The sequence below is a fragment of the Chlorocebus sabaeus genome, chromosome 22 (genome assembly GCF_047675955.1).
Source record: "Chlorocebus sabaeus isolate Y175 chromosome 22, mChlSab1.0.hap1, whole genome shotgun sequence".
Taxonomy (NCBI): Eukaryota; Metazoa; Chordata; class Mammalia; order Primates; family Cercopithecidae; genus Chlorocebus; species Chlorocebus sabaeus.
The window spans coordinates 41,996,169-42,020,730 of NC_132925.1; the positions used below are offsets into that span (position 1 = coordinate 41,996,169).

The 24,562-nt window shown below is 39.2% G+C and overlaps 1 protein-coding gene across 5 annotated transcripts; it reads right to left on the minus strand.

The window, feature by feature from the left end:
* Positions 1-219: 219 nt before the first annotated feature.
* On the minus strand, positions 220-24,492 carry MIX23 (mitochondrial matrix import factor 23). Of its 5 annotated transcripts, none has more exons than XR_005242019.2 (6): positions 24,196-24,492; positions 12,272-12,397; positions 8,763-8,909; positions 5,955-6,076; positions 3,611-3,670; positions 220-536 (listed from the first exon to the last, which is right to left on the minus strand). XR_005242019.2 is itself a non-coding variant. In XM_007985607.3 (5 exons), the coding sequence occupies exons 1-5, from the start codon at positions 23,659-23,661 to the stop codon at positions 486-488; spliced, it is 435 nt and encodes a 144-aa protein (XP_007983798.1). In that variant the 5' UTR covers positions 23,662-23,727; the 3' UTR covers positions 220-485. The 5 variants fall into 5 exon arrangements, 2 of the variants coding, with proteins under 2 accessions (XP_007983798.1, XP_007983799.1); XR_012090539.1 differs by lacking the exon at positions 24,196-24,492 and adding an exon at positions 23,611-23,727; XR_005242018.2 differs by lacking the exon at positions 24,196-24,492 and adding an exon at positions 23,585-23,659.
* Between the last annotated feature and the right edge of the window lie 70 nt (positions 24,493-24,562).

Genomic DNA, 24,562 nt, shown 5'->3' on the forward strand with positions numbered 1-24,562 from the left:
AATAAACTTATCAATAATCAAAAAGGTCCACATCCATGCCAATACATTTATAAAAATAAAAAAGTACAATACAAATCAGATATTAAAAGTGCATGCAAATTCTCTTATGAGAACTGTTGTACAACCTGACAGGATACTAAAAAATAAAAACTAAAATTTCAATAAATAAATAAAAAGAGAACTGTCTCAACATAGAAAACAATCAAATAAATATGTACACTGAGTCAGAAAATTATTTTAATAGTTACAAAACTTTTTTTTTTTTTTTTACAGAATCAGTATAAAATAGCAGTTGATTTCTCCATAATTATCAGAATTATTTATACTTGAGGTCTTGGCTAAGTGGGGCTGAAATCAACAAAAGGTCTTGGACTGTTGGCTCAGAAATCATCCTAGGAAGCCCGCCCTGTTGATATCTGTCATGCTTAGCTCTTATGAGATGACCCAGTCCTTTAAAAAAAAAAAAAAAAAAAAAGAATCTCTCTTTATTCATTCTTTGGAGGCTTGAAGTGAATTCGGCAGCGTTCATTAAACACCTAAAATATTGAAACAGAAATAAAAGTCATTGAGTTATCCTGTATAAATCAGGCCTGGAACTAAATTCAATTTAGTATACTTCAAAAGGTTATTATCATTTTTGTCCTAAGTCAACAGATTTAGGAAACAGAAGAGTTTCCTCACTAGTTCAAACTGACTTATGAGGTGCTGAATGCACAGAAGGCCTTGACATGTATTTACAAGACAATTCTAATATTTTAATAAAATTTAAGTTACTTAGGGAAAAAATCATCAAGAGCCAGGTAATTTAGTTACTAGCAAACATTTCAACTTCATATTCTGGACATTTTTTAAACAACTACACAAAAATATCTAAAATAAGTTTAAATAAAGAATGCTCAATAACTAAATGTCCACATGGAACTATGTTAAATAAAAATTTGGTATGGTTATTCAATGGAATACAAGCAAGGTTAAAAATAATTTATGCTCTGATTTAAAAAGATCTCCAAGATTATTAAGGGAAAAAAACAAAGTGTGAATAGTACACTTTCACTTGTGTAACAAAGGTAGAAAAATACACACACATAAAATCAGAAAAGGTGTATCTGAAAGCATATACCATTTTTCAGAGAGAAGGGAAAGAAGGAGGTGGCTGAAGGAAAGGGACAGAAGGTAGAATTTTTACTGTATATTACTATTTAAAAAATTTTTTAAAAATATTTTTAATATTAAAAAAATTTAAATTACATGTCAAAACTTTAAAGTGTCCAATTAAAACAATTCTGAAATTGAAAAGAATTTCTTCTCAGAATGTACCCCCATACATCATTAATGTGAAGAACAAATCACTTTTCAGGTTAAAAAAAAACAAACTACCTATGTTGGCTGCCATTGACTATTACAAAAATAAAAGAAAAATCGAAACACAGAGGTTGTGAGGTATTGTTATTATTTTATTTCTTTTTATTTATTTATTTTTGAGATGGAGTTTCACTCTTGTTGCCCAGGCTGGAGTGCAATGGCGTGATCTCAGCTCAATGCAACCTCCACCTCCTGGGTTCAAGCAATTCTCCCACCTCAGCCTCCCGAGTAGCTGGGACTACAGGTACCTGCCACTACACCCGGCTAATTTTTTGTATTTTTAGTCGAGACGGGGTTTCACCCTGTTGGTTAGGCTGGTCTCGAACTCCTGACCTCAAGAGATCCACTCGCCTCGGCCTCCCAAGGTGCTTGGATTGCAGGCGTGAGCTACTGCGTCTGGCCTACTATTGAATTTCTTAAGCTGAGTGGTGGATACATTAATGTTCATTTTATTAATATTCATTAAATTCTACGTGTCACATATCTTTGGCATATGCATCTCACAAATTAAAAGAAAATATGTAGAAATTATATAGACTCTTTCTAGCCTTTTTACAATTCATCTCACTCATTTCCAGCCCTGATATTTCCCTGAAATTCCCAATCAGACAAGAGGGAGGCTTCAATTTAGTGGCCTGGACACACTGGTTGGGGTGATATATACAACTTGGCTGAGCCTCTCCAAATCCTTTTCCCAAATGATTTCCTGTCCACTTCTGCTGGCCCAATGCACCAGAGCACGATGGCTACATTTTCCTCTTTTTAAAACAAGTAAGGGCCTCATCTTCTGTGGAGTGGATAGACCATATTTTCTTTAAAACTAATATTAAATCCAAAGTAGTTCACTCTTCCCACCACATTTTACATACATCATAAACTTCTGCACTTGTTGTTTCAAGCCAGATGTTTCACTGTACCCCTTCCCCATCCAATCCCAAGAGTAAATATGATTTCTCCAGAGAGTAAAAATGGGAAAATATTGCCAAATCCTCTCCAGTGACAGACACCTTATCATGTTGGTGGAAAGGGCAGGAATAGGAAACCTTGGCAAAGAGGATAAGATAGAGAAATGTGATAAAGCAAAGAAAGTCAATTTGTATTTTGCAATTTGTTCATGTCTCAGCAAGCTGGTACATTCTGGTTTTGGTTCAGCTAACCTCTCTTATAGGCATACAGCTTAACAACATTCCAGTAGTTAAATTCAAATGATAAAACAGAATTTTCAGTACATTTTCTCAGATTTAATAGATTTTTGCCCTTTGTAAATCTTTTAGAGTTTTAGAGAGGGGTAAATGGATATACTTTTTCAGAAAACTAAAGTCAGAGTTTTATGAATTTTGACTATATGTAAGTTTCTGGGATCTGGTCCCCTAATCTTGTTCCTAACAAGAACTATGCAATGATAATAAGGAGCTTGTAAATCTATGAGCAATCAAAAGCCTTAATATCAGATACCAGTAAAACTACATATAATAACAAGTTTTATGATCAGATAAGTTAGAAGAGAAGCAACTGTATAGGTTACCTAATGATAGGAAAACTTACGGAAAGTAACTGAGCTCAAAAAAGCTAATTTTAACAAATAGCCTCCTTGAAGGTTCTGAGTAGTTACTCTAAATGTCAACTATGCCTGTAATTAGTTAGGAGACATAGAGAATGCCTCTAATGCTGTTATGATGGCAGCTCATTTAGTTCTATCATATGCTTATAAAGCTAATTTTGTTTTGTTTGGGTTTTTTTTTTGGAGATGGAGTCTCACTCTGTTGCCCAGGCTGGAGTGCAATGGCTTGATCTCAGCTCACTCCAACCTCTGCCTCCCGGGTTTGAGCGATTCTCCTGCCTCAGCCTCCCAAGTAGCTGGGATTATAGGTGTGAGCCACCACGCCTGGCTAATTTTTGTATTTTTAGTAGACACAGTGTTTCACCATGTTGGCCAGGCTGGTCTTGAACTCCTGATCTCAGGTGATCCACCCGCCTTGGCCTCCCAAAGTGTTGGGATTACAGGCATGAGTCGCCTTGCCAGGCCCAGTAAAGCTAATTGTTATAAAATGGTGCTAATTAGATGCTAACTGAATCCTTCTCTCCCTCCCCCACCCCCCAAAAGGTTACAACCCTCAACTGTAAATGTAAATGAGTGATCTCTACTCTCCTTACAGCCTCAAGGCACTCTTTACTCCCCTCCCTTGGTTTCCTTTTGTTAGTTCAGTTTCCCTGCTACTTCTTTCCAAACACCAACGTTATTTTGTACCTTCCAGCTCCTGTCATTTACCACTTCTTCAACATTCAGTTCTGACTGCATCCATTTCAACTGCAAGAAAAAAAAAATTGAAGTTATAAAATTTAAAGAGCAAGAAAAAAATTGAAGTTATAAAATTTAAAGAGCTAAAACCACACTCATGTTTATCCAACAAAACCTGCTGCTGCTCTAGTATTTTTCTCTGTTAATGGCAGAGTTTGGAAGCTTCTTTGACACAATCAACTTTCCCCATATCTAATCAATTGCTAATCTCAAACTTTGCTGCATATTCTAATCACCTTGAGAGCTTTAAAAAAAAATCCCAAGGCCAGTCAGTTCAGAGAAGACATACAAAATGCCAGTCTTAACTAATGTATAAAGAAATGCAAATTAAGCCATAATATGACAAAATGAGTAAGTCTGATAAAACCTAACATTAGTGAAGGTATGGGAAAATATATACTTCTATATATTCTTAGTAAGAGTATAAATTGTTACAACTTCTATGAAGGGCAATTTGTCAAGACTCACAGGAAATGTACATTCTCATGTCCTTGAACCCAATGATTCCAGTTCTAGAGATTGATCATACAACTACAGACTTGCAAAGATAGCACAGAGGAAAAAAAGGACAAGGAGGTATAAACCTGATTTGAATAGAGAATTAAGAAAAAAAAAAACCTCAAGGAGGAAAGAAAATATAGGTGGAAGTGATCTAGAAAGGCATGCGCTTCCTCACACCTTAACCATACAGTCAGAGGTCTCAGGCTAAAAATGCCAAGTCTTTAGCTTTCTTTACAACAGCCAACCTAATTACTCTGAGAGAAAAGTAGCCAATTCCATTGCCAGGCCCTGAGAGCAGGGCTCACAATACTCCCAGTAACATTTTGTTAGAGGACTTGAAGGTGAAAAAGCTGGCTAGTTCCAGGCAGAAGGCTTGAAAATATTCAGGAAAATGAGGAGAAAAAAGCATGAACTATAGGTTGATGCCACCTAAGAGTTTAACAGCAGGATGACTTCCTCAGGCCAAAGTGAAGAACCCAGACCAGATTTGGGAATAAAATGCCAGACAGCTCAACAAGATTTGGGCAAGCATGAATCTGACACCCAGGCCAAAGACCCTGGCCAACTAGGAGCGCAGTTCAGGCAGGAGGTTTGAGACATTCGTGGCAACACTGATAAGAATGGAACTTGGTACAGGTCCAATAGCTCCTTGCAAACTCCCTTCTTAGATGCAGAACTGGCATCAAAGCGTAGGTCTGTACACATGGCAAGAACTGTGGAACAAGGAGAAGAACTGCATTCTGACAATTAGTCCTGTGCTGTGCAGTAGTAACAAGCCTGAAGAAGCCCACCAATGCAACCTAAGTTCCCATTTTAATCAGCCATACAGACCAAAATCATTAAAGCTCCACTTCTCTGACAAAGCCTGGACTGACTGCCAAAGAAATAATTTCAGTTGAAGAACAGTGTGAAAGTCACTAAGATAGTCTTCAAAACTGCTCTCAAATATTTAAAGGGATACTATGTAGAAAAGGGTTCAGAATTATCCTGGGTAACTCCAGAGAGAAGAATAAGAAGCAGTACTTATATATATTATGGGAGCAGAATTTCACAATATATATGAAAATCTTGGAACAATTAGAACTATCCAAAAGAGAATACACTGACGCTGAGACAGGGGATCCTCCCCTGCCACAACACCCTGCCCTTAAGCAGTAGTGAAACAAAAGCTAGAAACCACTGGTTGGTGATATGACAAAGAGGATTAATGCAACAAATACGGAGTCCCAGAGACTCATAAAGGAAAGAAACTGCTACTTCGTAGCAGCCAATATGCAAGGTCTTTCTTATATCCTTAAATCCTCCCCACACTACCCCTCTCCTCAAAAAAAATAAGAAGTTATTAGGTATCAGCTCCATTTTACAGACTCAAAATCAGAATTTTCAGAACAAGATTACAAAGCCACCAAGGTAGGTGGGATTTATTTCCTTAGAGCTGTCTGCCTTTGGATTATTTTTTAAAATTCTACAACATTGCAGATATTACAGCCAACTTCTAATATAATTTTATCAGTGCTACCAACAAACTGTCATCTTTGAGACAGTTGTCTCTAGGTCTTCAACAGGTAAACTTAAGGCCACTAACATGTGACAGCAGTTACAGAGGTCCAGAAAGGAAGGTGCTTTTTTTGAGTTAGAAAGGTTCAGGTAAACTAGTGGGGAGTTTCTGACTGGCATCTGTCTATAAATAAAATATACTCACTAAAGTATTTGACTATTAGTCACAACTTAAAGAAACTGACTGAATCCAGGGTCAGAAGAGATGGGTTAAAGTCCCAGTTCTACCACTTACTAGCTTGTGGCTTTGGGGGTGTCAGTTAGTATCTCTGAGTCTTTTTCCTCAGATAGAAAATGAAGAGGTAGAGTTGTACCATCTCCAAGAGCTCTCTCTGATTCCATAATCTTCACAGCAAACTTGAAAATTAAAAAAAAAATTCACGTTTCCTTATTTGCTTATGTACTAACCCATGGTTACCCCCAGCCCTATATGTTATCAAGCTAGAAAGCAAACCTCATGCAACTCACTGATTGGTTTCTCAACCCCTCCTTGCAGTGGTCATCCTGGTGATTCTATCTGGGCCCTAAAGACACAAGGGCAGATCTGGAGGCTGAGTAAATTGTGTGTCACAATCACTCCCAAACACTCAGTAGTTTAGAGTTTTGAACTTTGCTCTCCACTAACTAGTCACTCTATTCTGTTTGACTTGATCTGTAAACAGTGACTTTTCAGTTTCTGATTTAACAGCCTTTGCCCTGCAGTTTCCTTTGTCAACACCTTCAAGAGCATTGAAATACAAACTCCAATATTACTAGACTTTCACCAGTTTTATATAAATTATCTGTATGCCAGCTGGGCACGGTGGCTCAGGCCTGTAATCCCAGCACTTTGGGATGCCAAGACGGGGGGATCACATGGTCAGGAGTTCGAGAGCAGCCTGGCCAACATGGTGAAAACCCGTCCCTACTAAAAATACAAAAAACAAAAAAATTTAGCTGGGCATGGTGGCAGGCACCTGTAATCCCAGCTACTAGGGAGGCTGAGGCAGGAGAATCTCTTGAACCTGGGAGGTAGAGGTTGTAGTGAGCCAAGATTGCACCACTCCAGCCTAGGCGAAAGTGTGAGACTCCATTTCAAAAAAAAAAAAAATAAATAAATAAATAAATAAATAAATAAATAAATAATCTATATGCCTTCATGAACAGCAAGGGGAATAAGATCAACATCACTGCATTAGGTCACTGTCCAAGGGTTCCACCAGTGCCTGTTGCATGAGCAGGTATGGAATACAGACCTGATGCAGTAGTCATGAACAAAGAGAGCAGCAAAGACAGTGGCTGAGTCCTGGATCCAGTGAGACATCCTGAATTGGCAGAATGATCGAGAAAGTGCAGCAGCCCGGCCTACTCACCTTATGTGCAGCCAGCTACAAGGAAAGAGGTTTCTTTTCTTTTCTACTAATAGTTTTCAATAGATGATGAGGTCCCCTTTTTACAGTTTAGCTACATCTTCTAAACAAAGGGCAAACTTCATGACTGTGCAGTATGAAAAGCATGACTCAATCCCACAAGGATCCATAAGTCACCTATTATGCCATCTTAAAATATAAACATGAAGTCAGGTGTGGTGGCTCACACCTATAATCCTAGCACTTTGGGAGGTGGAGGAGGGCGGATCACTTTGAGCTCAGGAGTTTGAGACAAGCTTGGGTGACATGGCAAGACCCCATCTCTACCCAAAATACAAAAAATGAGCTGGGTGTGGTGGTTCACGCCTGTAGTCCCAGCTACTGGGGAGGCTAAGGCAGGATTGCTTGAGCCCCAGAAGCAGAGGTTGCAGTAATTGAGATTGTACCACTGCACTCCAGCCTAGGTGACAGAGTGAGACCCCATCTCAAAAACAAACAAAAAAACCATGATTTTGATAATTGTACACTGGTCCTGTAGGAAAAGTCCCTGTTCTTCGAAATAACGAATGAGTTTAAGGGTAAAGTGGTACAATGTATACAACATACTCTCAAAATGGTTCATGGAAAAAAGATATTTATGCACACGGGTGTGTGGGGAGACAGGGAGAGTGAGGAAGGCAGGGAAGGATGAAGAGAAGGAGAGAGGGAGGGTGAAGAGAATAAACTGTAAAGCAGGTGGGGCAACATATAAATAATAAGTGAATATAGGTAAAGGGCACATGGGAGTTCCTTGTACTATTCTTACAACTTTTTTGTAAGTTTGAAATTATACAAGAAAGTTGCCGCTAAGAGTCTCCTCAAAAGAAAGACAGCAATAAATCCCACATAATAAAATACGATGTATTTTTCTATTGTTTCCTTGACTTGTCACACACGAGGGCTGTAAAGAAACAGTTCTGCTGCATTAACTGTATTCTGAAGTCTACACCCTATCTATATTATAGTTGACTTGGGAAAATAAGGTTTCCTCTGACACATCCTAGGTAGGTACTTGCCATTTTCTTAAAAGTAAAAACACTGCAGGAATGGGGGAGGAAATGGGAAAAAGGCATGTCCAAGAAAAGGCCAAAGATCCCTGGCAACTTTTACACAGTAGGGAAATAAATTATGAGGTACAAGTGCATCTGGTTATATTTAAATCACACTATATTTTTATGGCTAACGAGGGTAATATCCTGAAGTTAAATAGTCTATATTACATTTCAGCAGATTTCTACAGAATGAAACTGGAGCTATTTTCAAAATATATTAGAGATGTTTTTTCTCAAGTTATGTCTCAAAAGGGAGATACTATACAGATGTGATTTCCCCAGAATTTCCGATGTGGTACTTCACCTGTAGTGATCCCTTGTCTTTAATAGAAAGAAACAAATAAATAATGAAAAATTATGACTATGTGCTCATTTTAGACAAAGCTGCTATGTTGCATTTGTTCAAGACGTGCACATTAATTTACCAATTAATATCTAAACATAATAAAATAAAGCCCACTAAAATTGAAGCACTCGTCTTTCGGTTATTTTTTTTTAAGTAATAGCCATATTATATGCCAAAATTTTCATATTAAAATTTTTACTTTGAAGGCTACAGTTGGAAAAACTTTGCCTGAGAAACATTAACTCTGTTCAACTTACCTTTGTCTGCTCTTTTCTAAGTTGCTTTAATAACGTTAAATCATCCAAATTCTTTTCTCTCTCTTCCCGGAGGTTTTTTACTACTGCTGAGGTCTGGGCTATACAATTTTTTATGACTCTGTCTCTACTGGCATGAGCTGCCATCAACTAAAGAACAAAGGAATGAAAGGAGAAAAAAAATGCATCAATTTTCACATTTTAGTGCTTTTCAAAAAAGTTCTTGAGACTATACAAATTTAATACTTTCTAAAACAATTTCTGATGACTGAAACCATGAAAGAGAAGATTGTGTTGAATCAGCTACTTCATCTAAAAACATAACCGGCAGCATCTCTGAGGGTGGAAGGTATGAAGTCTGGGGCTGTCCTCCTCCTCGATATGCTCCCGGTATTGCCCTCGGCTTCCTGCATTCCCCACACTGGACTTTTCACTTCAGTTTCGTCTACCTTACACCACTGACTTTTCCTGTGATTCCATTCATGTGTTCCTCTATTCTACAACCACCCGCGCACACCTGGCCACTGACGGCTATTCTTCCTCTCTTTGTCCTTTCATATTTTTTTCTGTCTTACATTGTTAACAAGTGAAAGAAATTATAAACTAAGTCATGTATAGAAGATTTCACTACAATAAAGAATAACAAAGAATGCTACATTTACCTACGGAAGACAGAGCCCTTTTCAAGATTATAAAGTATAAGTACTGATAAGGAAAACTTATATATGAAGCACAGATTAGTAGTTGCATCAATTGTGTGTGCTGACTGAAATTAAGGATGTCTGACAGAGCAACTCTTTGATAACCTCCATCTTAATGCAACAAATTAATAAAAACAGTTCTCATTTATTTCCCATCTTGATTCATAAAGTATCATGGTCGTGTTTCAAACATACTTCCATAATCACAGCCACATTTTGATAATACCCCAAAATCTGCATTTGTAAAGCACTGTTTCAAGTTCATAGACTTTATTTTTCAGTACTGATGTTTATGTTTACCATGGGAATAAACAATGTAAAGCTAAAAAAAGTCACAGATTGAAGGGAATATGCTCTAATAAGATCTCATTGACATTTATAAGTTTTATCTTGAGTAACTCTTGAGATTTGAAATTTCTAAAACGAGTGCTTCATAATAACTTTACTGATCATCTCCTAGGAAGAAGTGCTATTTGAAAAGGCAAATATCCCTTCTTTAGCTATAGAAGGAAGCTGGGTCAGGGATTAAAGTCAGGGTGAATATGAGCAACTTGGACATTTCATAGAGTTCTGCTTCTTGACTGACATAATACTTAAGGGAACTCAGTGGTACTTATTGGTATGGGCACTCTGCTGCAGGCTTGATCCCTGGCACAAAGCTACTTGAAAAATTAAGTTTTACTTGATATACATGTTGCTGAATCCTTCCAGGATAAAGATACAGGGAAAAACTCAAACACACACACAGGATTTCCAAAACAGAAGAGTTCTAAATTTAGTATGCAAGCTTATCCTGACTCAACAAGGAGATAAAAAATAACAACTTGTGACTCTCACAGGGCCTATTAAAAAAAATGATAGCAGCAGCAGCAAACATTTTTTGAGACAGGGTCTTGCTCTGTCACTCAGGCTAGACTGTGGTGGTGTGATCTTGGCTCACTGCAACCTCTGCCTCCTGGGCTCAAGCAATCCTCCTGCCTTAGCCTCTCAAGTGTCTGGGACTGTAGGCGCACGCCACAAAGCCCAGCTAATTTTTGTATTTTTTGTGGAGATGTAGTTTCACTATGTCACCCAGGCTGGTCTTGAACTCCTGGACTCAAGCGATCCTCCCACCTCAGCCTCCCAAAGTGTTGGGATTACAGGCGTGAGCTGCCGCACCTGACCAGCAATATTTATATACAAAACACTGAGTACTGTAGGCACTTTATAATTCAATGCGCAAACAACTGTATGAACTAGGTACTATTATTATACTAGTTTACAAATATGAAAACTGAGGCAGACAGCCAGGCATGTTGGCTCACACCTGTAATCTCAGCACTTTGGGAGGCCGAGGTGGGTGGATCACTTGCGGTCAGGAGTTCGAGACCAGACTGGCCAACATGGTGAAAACCCCATCTCCACCAAAAAATACAAAAAAAATTAGCCAGGTGTGGGAGCATGTGCCTGTAGTCCCAGCTACTTGGGAGGCTGAGGTGCGAGAATCATTTGAACCCAGGAGGTGGAGGTTGCACTGAGCTGAGATCCTGCCACTGTACTCCAGTCTGGGTGGCAAAGTGAGACACTGTCTCAAAAAAAAAAACCAAAAAAACAAACAAACAAAAAAAAAAAACCTGAGGCAGAGGTTATGTAACATATTCAAGATCACCTAGCTAGGAGGTAGCAGATGTGAATAATCTAGATCTAGAATCCATATTGTTAATCACTACACTATAAACATCTAGGTTAACAGGAAGATTGTAAATGGAAACAATTTTACAGATTATGGAAATTATATGAGTAGTGAGGTGAGAGAGGGAGTATCACCAAAGTGACCATAAATTTTAGTTCTTCAGACAGAGGTACCCAAAGAAAGTGAACTGTCTAACAGCCTCATAGCCAATTAGGACTAAGTCCCATACTATCGACTCTGGACACTGAATTCCACTCATTAAGTCCACAACCTTATGGTTTTCTCAAGCCACAAGACTTACCTGCTCATTTAAAATAACACACTTTAACACAGAACAAAAATATCAGTAGTTAATGCTCTGAATTTAACTGACATGGATAAGCTCGTCCAAAACTGATCTGAGAGAGGCAGTTTAGGTTTTAAGGATGCCTTCTTCATGACTATGAATCCAAACAATAACCTTGTGGTAGAACTTAAAACAGTAAGTGTCATTTGAACTTTAGCTTCTGCATTAATGAAAGAATATAGGTAAATAAACTATGAAAAAGATTTTGCTGCATCATTATTTCCTTCTGCTTTTGGAGATTAAAAAAGAGAAATAAAGGGGGGGCAATGAAAAAAATATACTTGAGAAACCAAAGCCTCAGGAAAGGACAATTGATCCATTGGTTTTCCTTCTCTCCCAGTTGCCAAATGCTTCTATTCCCCTTCCTGAGGAGTGAGAAAAAGAAGATTTAAAGGTGTGAAGGGTTTTAATTCTTCTTTATACCAGTTGTCTGGCTTTTTAGGACTGATGTACTCACAGTCCTTGCTCTTGTTACTGTCTTACTTCACTGTTTCACTCTCCTCTTTCATTCCTTTGTACATAAGGTCTCCGTGAGGTAAAGGCTGCAAAACAACTGCTCCCATTCTTTAGAACCATTTCTTCTCAGGTTTGGTAAGATTTCACAAGCATAAGGTCACACATTTTCTTGAATGTGTAGTAACCAGATCAAAACTTATATACACCATCAGGTATAGGCAAAGAAACCTGAAGATGTCATTCCTTTAGTCACAGCTGAGTTACAAGATAACTGATTTCTTATTCAGTCTGCAAAGAAAGACATGAAAGAAGCAAAAGACTCAAAAAATACACTTACAGACTCATAAAGTTGTTTACAGGTTTGGCTGGCATCAATTTTCCCTGCAAAGGAAGCTGTTGGAACCGTAGTGTTTAATTCATGTACTATTCTGTCATCAATTGTCCTCATCACCTTGAGTAATTCCTATATGTATTTAAAATAAAAGAATATAATCCAAATGGAAAGTTAGTGATAAAAAATAAGTATTTAAGTAAAAAATAAAGCTCTTGGATATTTTACAATCCTTTAAGTCAGGAGTGAGGAAACCAAGCCAAATACAGTGTAACCATAAGAAAATGTTCAAGGATGATAGGTAGGTTAAGTAATGGTAATTTTAACAGTGGGCACCAACTCTATATGACTGTCTTAAGAGTTAAGACTGTTTTACTCACGTTGAAATCCCGTTTGCTGGCATGGTGTTTAGCAAACAGTGTATGCTCCTTCCATCTCCAGCATACAGCCAATAAAGTATACTACTAGTTTTTACTTTTTCTTAGTAACCCTAGCTCATATGTTCCAAGGATCCCTCTTCCCTCAGAAAGCCTCCAATTCTCAAAAAAAAAAAAAAAACCTAACAGAAAAATAATATCAAAAGGGCAGGGAACTTAAAAAGACTGGTACTAACTACCCACATAGCATAGCCCTCCTACCCACATGTGATCAGTGTACTTCTTTTCACTTGTCACTAGAGAAAGGCTGGACATCAGCTACATCTTGTCTTCAGTTAAACTCTGGGATAAGTTTCTGGCAGTATATCTTTCTCTTTCTTTTTTGTTTCTCAGATTTACAAAATATCCAAACAAGAACAACAACAACAACAAAAAACCCCAGTCACTTACAAAGCATCAAGAAAATGGCTAGGCACGGTGGCTCACACCTGTAATCCCAACACTTCAGGAGGCTGAGGCAAGAATATAGCTTCAACCCAGAAATTCAAGACCAGCCTGAATGACAGACATAGTGAGACCCTGTCTCTACAAAAAGAAAAGCTTTTTTAATTAGCCGGGCATGGTGACTCATGCCTATAATCCTAGCTACCTGGGAGGCTGGGGCAGGAAGATCACTGAGCCCAGGAGTTCAAGGCTGCAGTGAGCTATGATCACACCACTATACTCCTGCCTGGGCGATAGTGAGATCCTGTCTCTTAAAAAAAGAAAGAATGAAAGAAAATAAAACAGAATTATATAATACTAGGAATACACTTATTATTGAAAACATCCAAGTTAACATTCAATATTAACATGTATTAAAAGCAACGTTTGATTCTTTCTCCCTCAATATACTATCCTACTTCTTACCTTTGCCAAACTTAAATCCATGACTGAAACCAATTCCTTTCTTTCCTCATCCATTTGTTAAAATAAAAATTCTTATTATGATTAAATTATTACTTTCATTTTAGAAAAGTTAGAAAAACACTTTAAATAAAAATCATCTATAGTTAACCATTATCAACACTTTAATATGTTCCTTTGGTCTTTTTTCTACACACACCTATTAATGTTTTTATAAAACTGAGGTACTATGTAACATTTTAAAATCTGGCTTTATGACATTATACTATGAGCACTCTGTTCTTGTTGCTAGAAACGTCTTGATTTTTTTTTTTCTTTTTTTTTTTTTTGGGACGGGGTCTCACTCTGTTGCTTAGGCTGGAGTGCAGTGGCATGATATTGGCTCACTGCAACCTTTGCCTCCTGGGCTCAGGCGATCCTCCCACCTCAGCCCCTCAAATAGCTGTGACCATAGGCATGTGCAACTACACCCAGCTGATGTTTTTGTATATTTTTGTAGAGAAAGGGTTTTGCCACATTGCCCAGGCTGATCTCGAACTCCTGGACTCAAGCAATCAGCCCGCCTCAGTCTCCCAAGGTGCTGGGATTACAGGCAAGAGCCACCACACCCAGCCCCGAAGATATTTTAAATAGTTGCCTAAGTATTCTATCCTGTTCAAGCACTACAACTCATTTGGTTACTTTCTCTTTAATGAACATTTAGGTAGTTTCCAATTACAAACCACTTAGTCCGTTCAATCTAAGTCTGTAGTCTAGATTCTGTTCTATCATTCCATTAATTTTTAATTAGTGAATTTAATGGCCTTTTCTATACCTCAATCTAGAAGTGAAACAGCTTCCAGAAGGCTCATAATTCAGACTAATAAAACACTGGCAAATATCAGGTCTAAAACCAAGTTCATTATCTTCTCGTCCTGTATCTTTCTATTTTTTTTAACAGTATTCTCTGTAAACTGGAATTCTTAAGGGATAATCTCAACATATTCACTGGGCAACCACCATACATAGTGGAGGATATATGTATTGTGCTTAAGTGGCAAATTCCAAACAAATGATGGTAGTACTATTTGGGGAGTCCAAAAAAAAAAAAAAAAAAAAAAAAGGTAAGTAGAAGACAGGGACCCACCTTGCCACTTTACCTCCTATGACTGGCCTATTAAAAAAAAAAAAAATGTCTCCTTTAAACTCTCCTTCAAAACCTTCCTTTTCACTTGCTAAACTGAATTGATCTTCTGAGGCCAAGGGTTAAGCTGTGCCTTTTGGATAGAGGTTTTCTTGGTTATAAAAGCCCTCAGCAATATTTGTCTTTAAATAATGCAGCGGTAAGAGAGAGTACCACAGAGTTCATTCATTTATTAACTCATTCTTCATTCAAAATATAATTACAGTCATTCCTTAGTATCCATGGGAGTTTGGTTCCAGGTCCTCCTATGGTTACCAAAATCCAAGGATGCTCAAGTCCCTGACATAAAATGGCACAATATTTGTATAAAACCTATCCACATCCTTCCATATACTTTAAATAAACTCTAGATTACTTATATCTAATACAATATAAATGCTATGTAAACAGGTGTTAGTTATACTGTAGTGTGTAGGGTATAATAATAAGAAAAAGTCTGTACATGTTCAGTATGGATGCAACTTTTTTTCCAACTATTTTCCATCCACGGTTGATTCAATCCATGGATGTAAAACCCATAGATATGGGAGGGCCAATTGTCCTATGTCTAGTATGTGTCAGGCACTATTCAAAACATCAAGGCCACAGTAATGAATAAAAGAGGTCCTTGCTCTTATACAGCAAAATTCCTGAAGGGGGAGATAGAAATGAAACAAGTATCCTATAAACAAGATAATCTCAGGTACTAAAAAGTACTATGAAAAAGAAAACAAACTAAGGTAACGAGATGAAGAGTGACTGAGTGGTGCTTGGGGGCTACTTTAGATAGAGAGATCAAAAAAGGCTTTTCTGAGGATGTAGCATTTAAGCTGAAACCTAAATGACGTGATTGAACCAACTATAGGAACATTTGGGCTGGGGGTGGTGGCTCATGCCTGTAATCCCAACAATTTGAGAGGCTGAGGCAAAGTAGGAGGATTGCTTGAGCTCAGGAGGTTGAGGCAGTGGTGAGCCATGATTGCACCACTGCACTTCAGCCTGGGCAAATACACAAAAAAGCTAAGGAGAGGTAGTTGGATATATTTTGAAGACAGATACATCCAACTGTTGGGTATATTTTGAAGACAGAGCTAACAGAAATTGCTGAATTGGTGGTCAGGGACGAGAAAAGAAAATAGGATGACTTTCAAGCTTGAGGCCTAAGCAACTAAATGTATGGAAATGCCATTAATTTATGGTGATGGGAGACTGGGGAAGGAAGAGACTTGGAAAGAGTGGGAACATCAAGAATTGTATTCTAACTCAGGCTGCCTGATGATTACTGTTCATTGTTTGTATGTGGTAATGGTATGGTATTAGAAAGTCATAATCTCTTGGAGATACAGTCAGAAATTTTACAGAAAAAATGGTATGGTATTTGGGATGACCTCAAAATAATCAGATTAGGGTGGGGTAAGTGGTAGTAGCGAACAGATGAAACAAGAGTGGCCATGAATTGGTTGTTGAAGTTGGGGAATGGGTACATGAGTGTTTGTGGTACAGCCTCTCCTTCTGTGTTATGTTTAAAATTTTGTAGAATAAAACTTTTTTTTTTTTAAGTTCTGTTGTGGCAACAGATATTGGCGTGCATGCGGAGAAAAGGGAATGCTTATACACTACTGATGGAAATGTAAATTAGTACAACCTCTATGGAATACGTGGAGATTTCTCAGAGAACCAACAACAGAACTACCATTTCACCCAGCAGTCCCACTACTGGGTACTTACCCAAAGGAAAAGAAATCATTATATAAAAAAAGACACCTAGAGGCTGGGTACGGTGGCTCATGCCTGTAATCCCAGCACTTTGGGGAGGCCGAGGCAGGTGGATCACGAGGTCAGGAGTTTGAGATCAGTCTGACCAATATGGTGAAACTCCGTCTCTACTAAAAATACAAAAATTAGATGGGTATGGTGGTGCGCACCTGTAATCCCAGCTACTCGGGAGGCTGAGGCAGGAGAATCTCTTGAACAAGGGAGGTGGAGTTGCAGTGAGCCGAGATTGTGCCACTACATTCTAGCCTGGGCAACAGAGTGAGACTCTGTCTCAAACAAAAACAAAAAAAGACACTTGGACTCATATGATGATTACAGCACTATTCACAGCAGCAAGCTAACTGTCCATCAACAGTTGACTGGATAAAATGTAGTGTATGTATACACACATATATATGGAATACCATGCAGCCACAGAAAAGAATGAAATCATCCAGGCGTGGTGGCTCACGCCTGTAATCTAGCACTTTGGGAGGCCGAGGCAAGTGGATCACCTGGGGTCAGGAGTTCGAGACCAGCTTGGGCAACATGGTGAAACTCTGTCTTTACTAAAAATACAAAAAATTAGCTGGGTGTGGTTGTGGGTGCCTGTAATCCCAATTACTTGGGAGGCTGAGGCAGGAGAATAGCTTGAACCCGGGAGGCAGAGGTTGCAGTGAGCCAGATCGTGCAGCCTGGGCAACAGGAACGAAACTCTGTCTCAAAAAAAAAAAAAAAAGAAGAAAAAGAATGAAATCATGTCCTTTGCAGCAACATGGATGGAACTGGAGGTCATTAAGTGAAATAACTCAAAACAGAAAATCAAATACCAAATGTGCTTGTTTATAAGTGGTAGCTAAACAATGGTGCATATACACATAAAGATGGAAAGAATAGACATTGGGGACTCCAAAGGATAAGGGGAAGGAGGAAGGTGAGGGTTGAAAAACTACCTGTTGGGTACAATGTTCACAATTTGTGTGATGGGTAAATTAGAAGGCTATGAGTGCCAGGTGCAGTGGCTCATGCCTGTAGTCTCAGCTGCTTGGGAGGCTAAGGCAGGAGAATTGCTTGAACCCAGCAGGCAGAGGTTGTAGTGGGCCGAGATTGCGCCACTGTACTCCAGCCTGGGTGACAAAGTGAGACTCCATCTCAAAAAAGAAACCCGTATATGTACCCCTAAATCTAAAATTTTAAAAATTAAAAAAACAACAAAAAACAAAGCTTTGTTTTGGACTTGTTACGTTTGATGCCTATTAGATATCTGAGTAGAAGAGTGGAATAGAAAGTAGAATATGCCAGTCTGACACTGATCAGGGGTGGAGTTATACCAATAAACTGATGTTCTTTAAAGTCAGGAAACTAGAAGAGATCACTGAAGGAGACTGTACAGAGCGAAGGGGGCCAATGAATTAAGGAATTCTAGCATCTACAAGTAGAGGAAAAATTCTGTGATGTCACCGAAGTCAGAAGAAAGGTTTAAAGGAGGGAATGGTCATTTGTGTTGAATGTTACTAACTCAAGAATTATATGGGGCCAGGTGCAGTGGCTCACATGTGTAATCCCAGCTCTTTGGGAGGCTGAGGCAGGAGGACTGCTTGTGGCTAGGAGTTCAAGACCAGCCTGGGCAACATAGTAAGACTCTTGTCTCCACAAAAGTAAAAAATTTAGCCAAGTATAGTGGCATGTGCCTGCAGTCCTAGCTACTTGGGATGCCAGGGCAGAAGGATCACTTGAGCCCAGGAGTTCAAGGTTAGATGTGCCACTGCCCTCCAGCCTTGGTGACTACGTCTCAAAAAAAAAATTGTAATGAATAAACAAATGATTCTATGAACAGAAATTAAACTTTTAAACTTGGGAGGATGGAAATCATGGGTGACCTTAAAGAGAGCCATTTAAACAGTGTTTAATGGACAGAAAAGGCAATGTGGCTTAAGTACAGAGAGAAAGATAAAACATGGTGTAACATGAGGTCCATTATTAGAGGTCATATGATAGGATTTTAGTCTTTTCTGAGACCCACAGGGAACCAAACATGTATTTTTTGTCATGATTAAGGTTACACGATCAGATCTGTGTTCTAAAATGACTGCTTAGGTTAAAGTGTGGAACATGGACTGGAGAGGAACTACAGTAGATGTCAAAATATCAGTTAGACACTGCAGCAATCCAGGTGAGATTACGTCGTTTGACATTTCCTGGGATTTTTATTGATTCTGAACTTTAACCAGTTTTAAGTTTGAACACTGGCTATACCTTAATCACTTTAGCCCGATTCATCTCCAATAAAACAATTTGGACATACTACTAAGTTTCTTACATAGCAATGGGAATCTATCCACATTAAGTAGGTAATGAGTCCATAATTTTACTGTCTTACCAATGGAACCTACAAATGTGGATTATCAAATAGTCATGTATTGCTTAATAACAGGGAAACATTCTGAGAAACGTGTCATTGGGTGATTCTGTTGTGCGAGCATCATAGCATGTACTTACACAAACCTAGATGGTATTACAGCTTACTACACACTTAGGCTATATAGTATAGATGACTGCTTTTAGGCTACAAACCTATACACCAGGTTACTGTACTGAATACTGTGAGCAACTGTAACACAGTGATACTTGTATATCTAAATATATCTACACATGGAAAAGGTACAGTAAAAATATGGTGTTATAATCTCATGGGAACACATCTGTATATGCAGTTGGTCACTGACTGAAACGTCATTATGTGGAGCATGACTGTATATCAATTTTTCTGTGTGTACCAGAGAATTATCAATATATGATCTAGAGCTTGGCTTTCAACTTGGCAGACACTAGCCACATGAGATTATGTAAATTAAAATTAAATGCAATTTAAAATTTAGTTCCTTAATTGCAGTAGTCACATTTCAAGTGTTCGAGAGCCACCTGTTACTAGTGGTCACCATATGGAGACAGCATAAATGTAGAACATTTCCACCATCACAGAAAGTCCTATTGGACAGTGCTGTATTCTAGAAAATATAATGACAATCCCTAAACTGATAACGTACTTATTCAGGAATTGCTGAAAACTGTATGCCATTCTTAAACGTCACAGAAGAGATACCAGAAAAGCTAAATAGAAAGAAAAAAAGGGAGGTAAAATGATTGGGGAAGGAAACATTGTAGCAAAATAAAGTGTGGGTGATAAAGTAGTAGATGCATGCCATTTATTCAATCATTTGAGTTATGAAAAGAGGGAGATTAGAATTTTATTTATAGGAACCTGTTGAGAACAGCGAATGTGTAGTCCAACATAGTGGCCCGTCAGTGTTTTTGTGGTGTAATGAGACAGGAAGTGATTTCTTTCAAAATTGAAAAGGCAGAAGGAAAAGAACTGTAAACCATCTCACCAGGCTCACATTTCTTCACAGGGAAAAAAGTGCCAAAGCTCTTAAGGCAACTCCAAGAGGTTCTAGGCAAAAGTTTGCGCTGCCCTCACAGATTATGAGCAAATGAAGGTGAATGCAGGCACAAAAATGCTGCATTTTTGGATCATTTTTGGATCATTTTTGATCATCCATAAGGAATTACTGACTACCTACCTGAGGCCTAGCCCCAATGGCATACACTCCTGTCCACACAAATTCACCAAGAAAATATACAGAAGACACCCCTGAACAGAACAGACATCATACACAATAAACTGCAACACCTGTCCACAGAAATAACACAAAAACACACACAGTTCAATGGTTCTCTGAAAGCCGCATCTTGTGTAGAACCCTCATGAGCTTCTCAACGTTAAATCATAGCCAAAGATAACTTTATAAATTCTGTAGTACCCCCAGCTTCTTCTTTCATCTACCTCAAAACAAGAGATCTGACTTATCATGAATCTCTCATTGTAGGCTGACTCTGAAATTATACAGGCATTTTTCTTGGAATGCATTTTATGCCTTCTCTCTAATTGGTAGGGTAAAGATCTCATCCTCTTGGAAGGCAATTTAGGTGTTGAAGCAGTGCCTATATTTAGTAGTGGGCAGGAGTAGAGAAAACTTTCTATTGCCTCTACAATTATACCATAGTCTATTCCTAAGATTCATTCTCAGGTAAAGTTATTTTATAATTCTACATATTTTTCAGGGAACATAGGGGTGAGGAGTAGGAAAGTGGTCATTGTATAACTAAAATACAGTGTACTCCAAAGAATGACATGGAACTCCCTTAATCTTTCCTCTCCTCTCCCTTTGACTGACAGTACCCAGAAGTAACATCATTGGTACTTGACATCAAGGTCCCTTTTACATGATGCTCTTTTCAGACAGATCTGGTTCCTTAAACTCTATTTTTACAACAAAGCTCCCACAGCGCTTCCCCCAAACCAGAAACACTGCCAGAGTCCTCTAACACCGAACATCCCCAAGGACAGGAATAGAAAGCAGCCCCATAAGTATAAAAGGAACCATCATTGATGCTAGAAAATAATATATTTAGTATGTGCCTAATTACAATGTGATTCAAAATCAATTATGTCAATGAATGTTCCTAATAGAAATACTAATATTTAAACAAGCATGTTGAAGTGCTGGGGGGTGGGTAGGAAGAAAGAGACATGTATGAGGACAATGGCAAGAGACATGACAAGAGGCACTTTGGGATTGGATTTTAAAAGGTCTTATATGCCATGTTAAGATGGCATATAAGATGTTTAGATCTAGTCATATGAACCTAAAACTTAAAAACATAGCTTAGATTATAAAATTCAGAATATAATAGCATATGACACAGTATTATGGAGATTAGATTGAAGGGGGAATACAGTAGAGAAAAAAGTGCCAGAAGATAGTAAGGCCTGTTGCAAAGCTAGTTCCAAAAATGACAGGGGCCTAAACAAAGCCACAGGCAGTAGTGATGAATCTTCCTAAGGCACCTCTTTGATCATCTCACCTCTTTGCCCAAAAAGGACTCCCTAACTGACACTTGACACACAAGGTCTTCCACAAATCTGGTTGCAATCTTGTGTAACCCCAATGTGACCCTGTGTAAATAATGTGTTCTAGCAATACTGATTTTCTATTTCCCTTAAATACATAAAACTCTTGTCTATTATCCTATTGCCTCTGCCTAGAATACCCCAGTCCCTGCCTGCCTAAGGCCCAACTCAACTATATCTCTTGATTTGTTTCTCTCTAAATTCTTTTAGCATTTTATTCTTTTTTTTCCCAATATTTTCCACATTTTACAGCCCTACTTAGATTACATTCCTTGTTTTATACTCCATCTACCGGGTTTTCGCAAGTGCCAGGAGGCTAGTAGGTATCTGTCATGGGTTGAATTGTGTATCCCCAAAATTCATGAATCCCTAATCCCCAACATGACTGTATCTGTGATAGGGCCTTGAGGTATGTGATAAAGGTTAAATAGAGGTCATAAGGGTGGGGCCCTAATCCAACAGAACTGATGTCCCTATAAGAAGAGGAAGAGATAGGCTGGGCGCCATGGCTCACGCCTGTAATCCCAGCATTTTGGGAGGCCAAGGGGGATGTGGATCACCTGAGGTCTGGAGTTTGAGACCAGCCTGGTCAACATGGTGAAACCCCGTCTCTACTAAAAATACAAAAATTAACTGGGCGTGGTGAGGGGCATCTGTAATCCCAGCTATGGAGGTGGAGGTTGGAGTGAGCCAAGATTGTGCCACTGCACTCCAGCCTGAGGGACAGAGTGAGACTGTCTCAAAAAAAAAAAAGAAGAGGAAGAGATACCAGAGATCCTTCTCCTTCCATGTGCAGGCACAGAGAAGAGATAGTGACATAGAGAAGACATGGTGAGAAAGCAGCCATTTACAAGCCAGGAAGAGAGGCCTTACTATAACTAATTGTGATGGCACTTTTCCCCCCTTAAATCAAACTGTGTAGCCTAGAAACTGATGGCAGCTTAATCTTGGACTTCTAGTCTCCAGAACTGTGAAAAAATAAATCTCTACTGTTTAAGCCACCTAGTTTGTGGTATTTTGTTATGGCAGCCCTAGCAGACTAATACAGTATCCAATAAATTCTTGAATGCGTGCTAAAATGGGATTCTAGGCACTCGATTTTAAACACTCTTTTCTGGCTTTTATTTCAATTTGGAAATAGGATATTTTCCAGATGTACTAAATCTAATTTTTGTAATGAAAATATAAGAATTGCAAAAATTTAAAACACTTTAGGCCGGGCGTGGTGCCTCATGCCGGTAATCCCAACACTTTGGGAGGATGAGGCAGGAACATTATTTGGTGAGACACTGTCTTACAAAATTTCTTTTAAAAAATTACCCGGGCGTGGTGACACGTGCCTGTAGTCCTTGCTACAGGGAGGCTGAGGCAGTATTCAAGAATACCACTACCTTCAAACCGTTCAAAGTACAAAGCTTACTACAGATAGGTCAATTTTTCAGTATCTTGGGTTAGTTAATGCAATACATACTTAAGATCATGATTTTGGAATTCAACTTTGTAACTAAACAGAAGCACACTTATGACTGAATTGGAACAGATAACTTTAATGGCAACTTGGTCAAAACCAGATCCCTATTCTTTAATTCAAGGGTTAATAATTAGCCCTAGATCTCTGATAATTGAACATAAAAAGGCAGAACCTTTAAATATAACATCTTTTCTAATGGGCAATGACACTAGAGCAGGTACTAGAATTAATCCTCCCTCCAAGCTTCCATACGTTCTGTCCCACAAAAATAGTAAATTGTACCAAGTGTTTGTTTTATCAACTAAATAACTCTACTTCACTTTTTTCTCTCCCACAAAAACTCTACTTAGAAAAGTACGAGACGAATGGTAGAAGCTGGAAACTGAGTTCAGGGAACTGCTACAAGATTGTTACAATCCTTATCCACGGATCCCAAGCTTTACCACCGCGGATTACCCAGAGCTTCCCACTCAAGGCCTGTGAGCCGCGGAGAGAACTATGATCCTCCTCCTCCCTCCTCCTACAGAGCAGCCTTGCTCCCTAAGGCCAAACCCGTGCCCCCCATGACCTCCAATGGCTCTACAAAAGAGCTTTGAATTGCCCGCTTTTTCCAAAGCTGGTTCATACTCCCTCGCAAAGGAGGGAATAGGGTCTGGGGACAAAAGGAGGGACATGCCTGCCACATGAGGAAAACCCCATCACCTGGAACTCGGCGAACTCCTCACAGTTCACACCGCCACTGGGCGCCGCCATATTGGACAAACACGAGGACCCCGCTGCAGGCCAATCACCGCGGAGCAAAGGTGACCGCGGAGCCGCCTGACAAAAAATATAGCATGAGGGGAATCCTTAGGAAAGCTGAGTGCAAGACTTGACTTCTACGTGGTCCGCGTCCACCTCGAAACCTGTCACCCTGCTGTCCTAACCCCTTTAACATGCCCTCCTGGAACTGGGCCAGATGCATGGATCAAAGATTGTCAGAACTTGAAGGGACTGTTTACTCCAGTCCCATCTTCACAAAAGGGAAACCATTTCCTTGTCGTTCCCCTACCACGTCGTTGAAGGAAATCTAGGCAAGTGAGGCCTAATACCTCTCACTCCAGTGCCTATCTTCCTCCCTCGACCCTGGAGCAGAGGGGTTTTTGTTAAGAACTTGGGACCACTAAGAAACGTCAAAGAAAAAACGGCATTTCTGGCAGAGTGGGTGGGTATGAGTAAGGTGTTTAGGATGGAGATGATCAAATGTTTTTAGAAAATAGGTAAATAGAAAACAAATTGAAAACATACACGTTAATTTCTCAGATTTGCCTGAGGGATGCTCCAAAGCCAAAAGGTCACTGAGCACTTAGTCTAATTACGTGTTTTCTGATAAAAGCTTATGCTCATTGAAAACACTGGAAGAGCGGCATACTGGAATACTAGTTTATCTGGTGTATTTCGGGCGTTTACAGCTCACGAAAGTTGCACTTTTCCCTTCTATTTCACACAGGTCCTTCCATGGATGCATATCCGCTAGGGCAAGAACCCACGGCGCCACACTCCACAAGACCATTTCCAAAACTGGCTCGGAACGCGGCGCCAGGGGCACTAGGCTGGCGCCGCCGGTCTCCAGCGCGTCGCGCACGTACTGCACGCCCCGCACTGGCGCATGCCG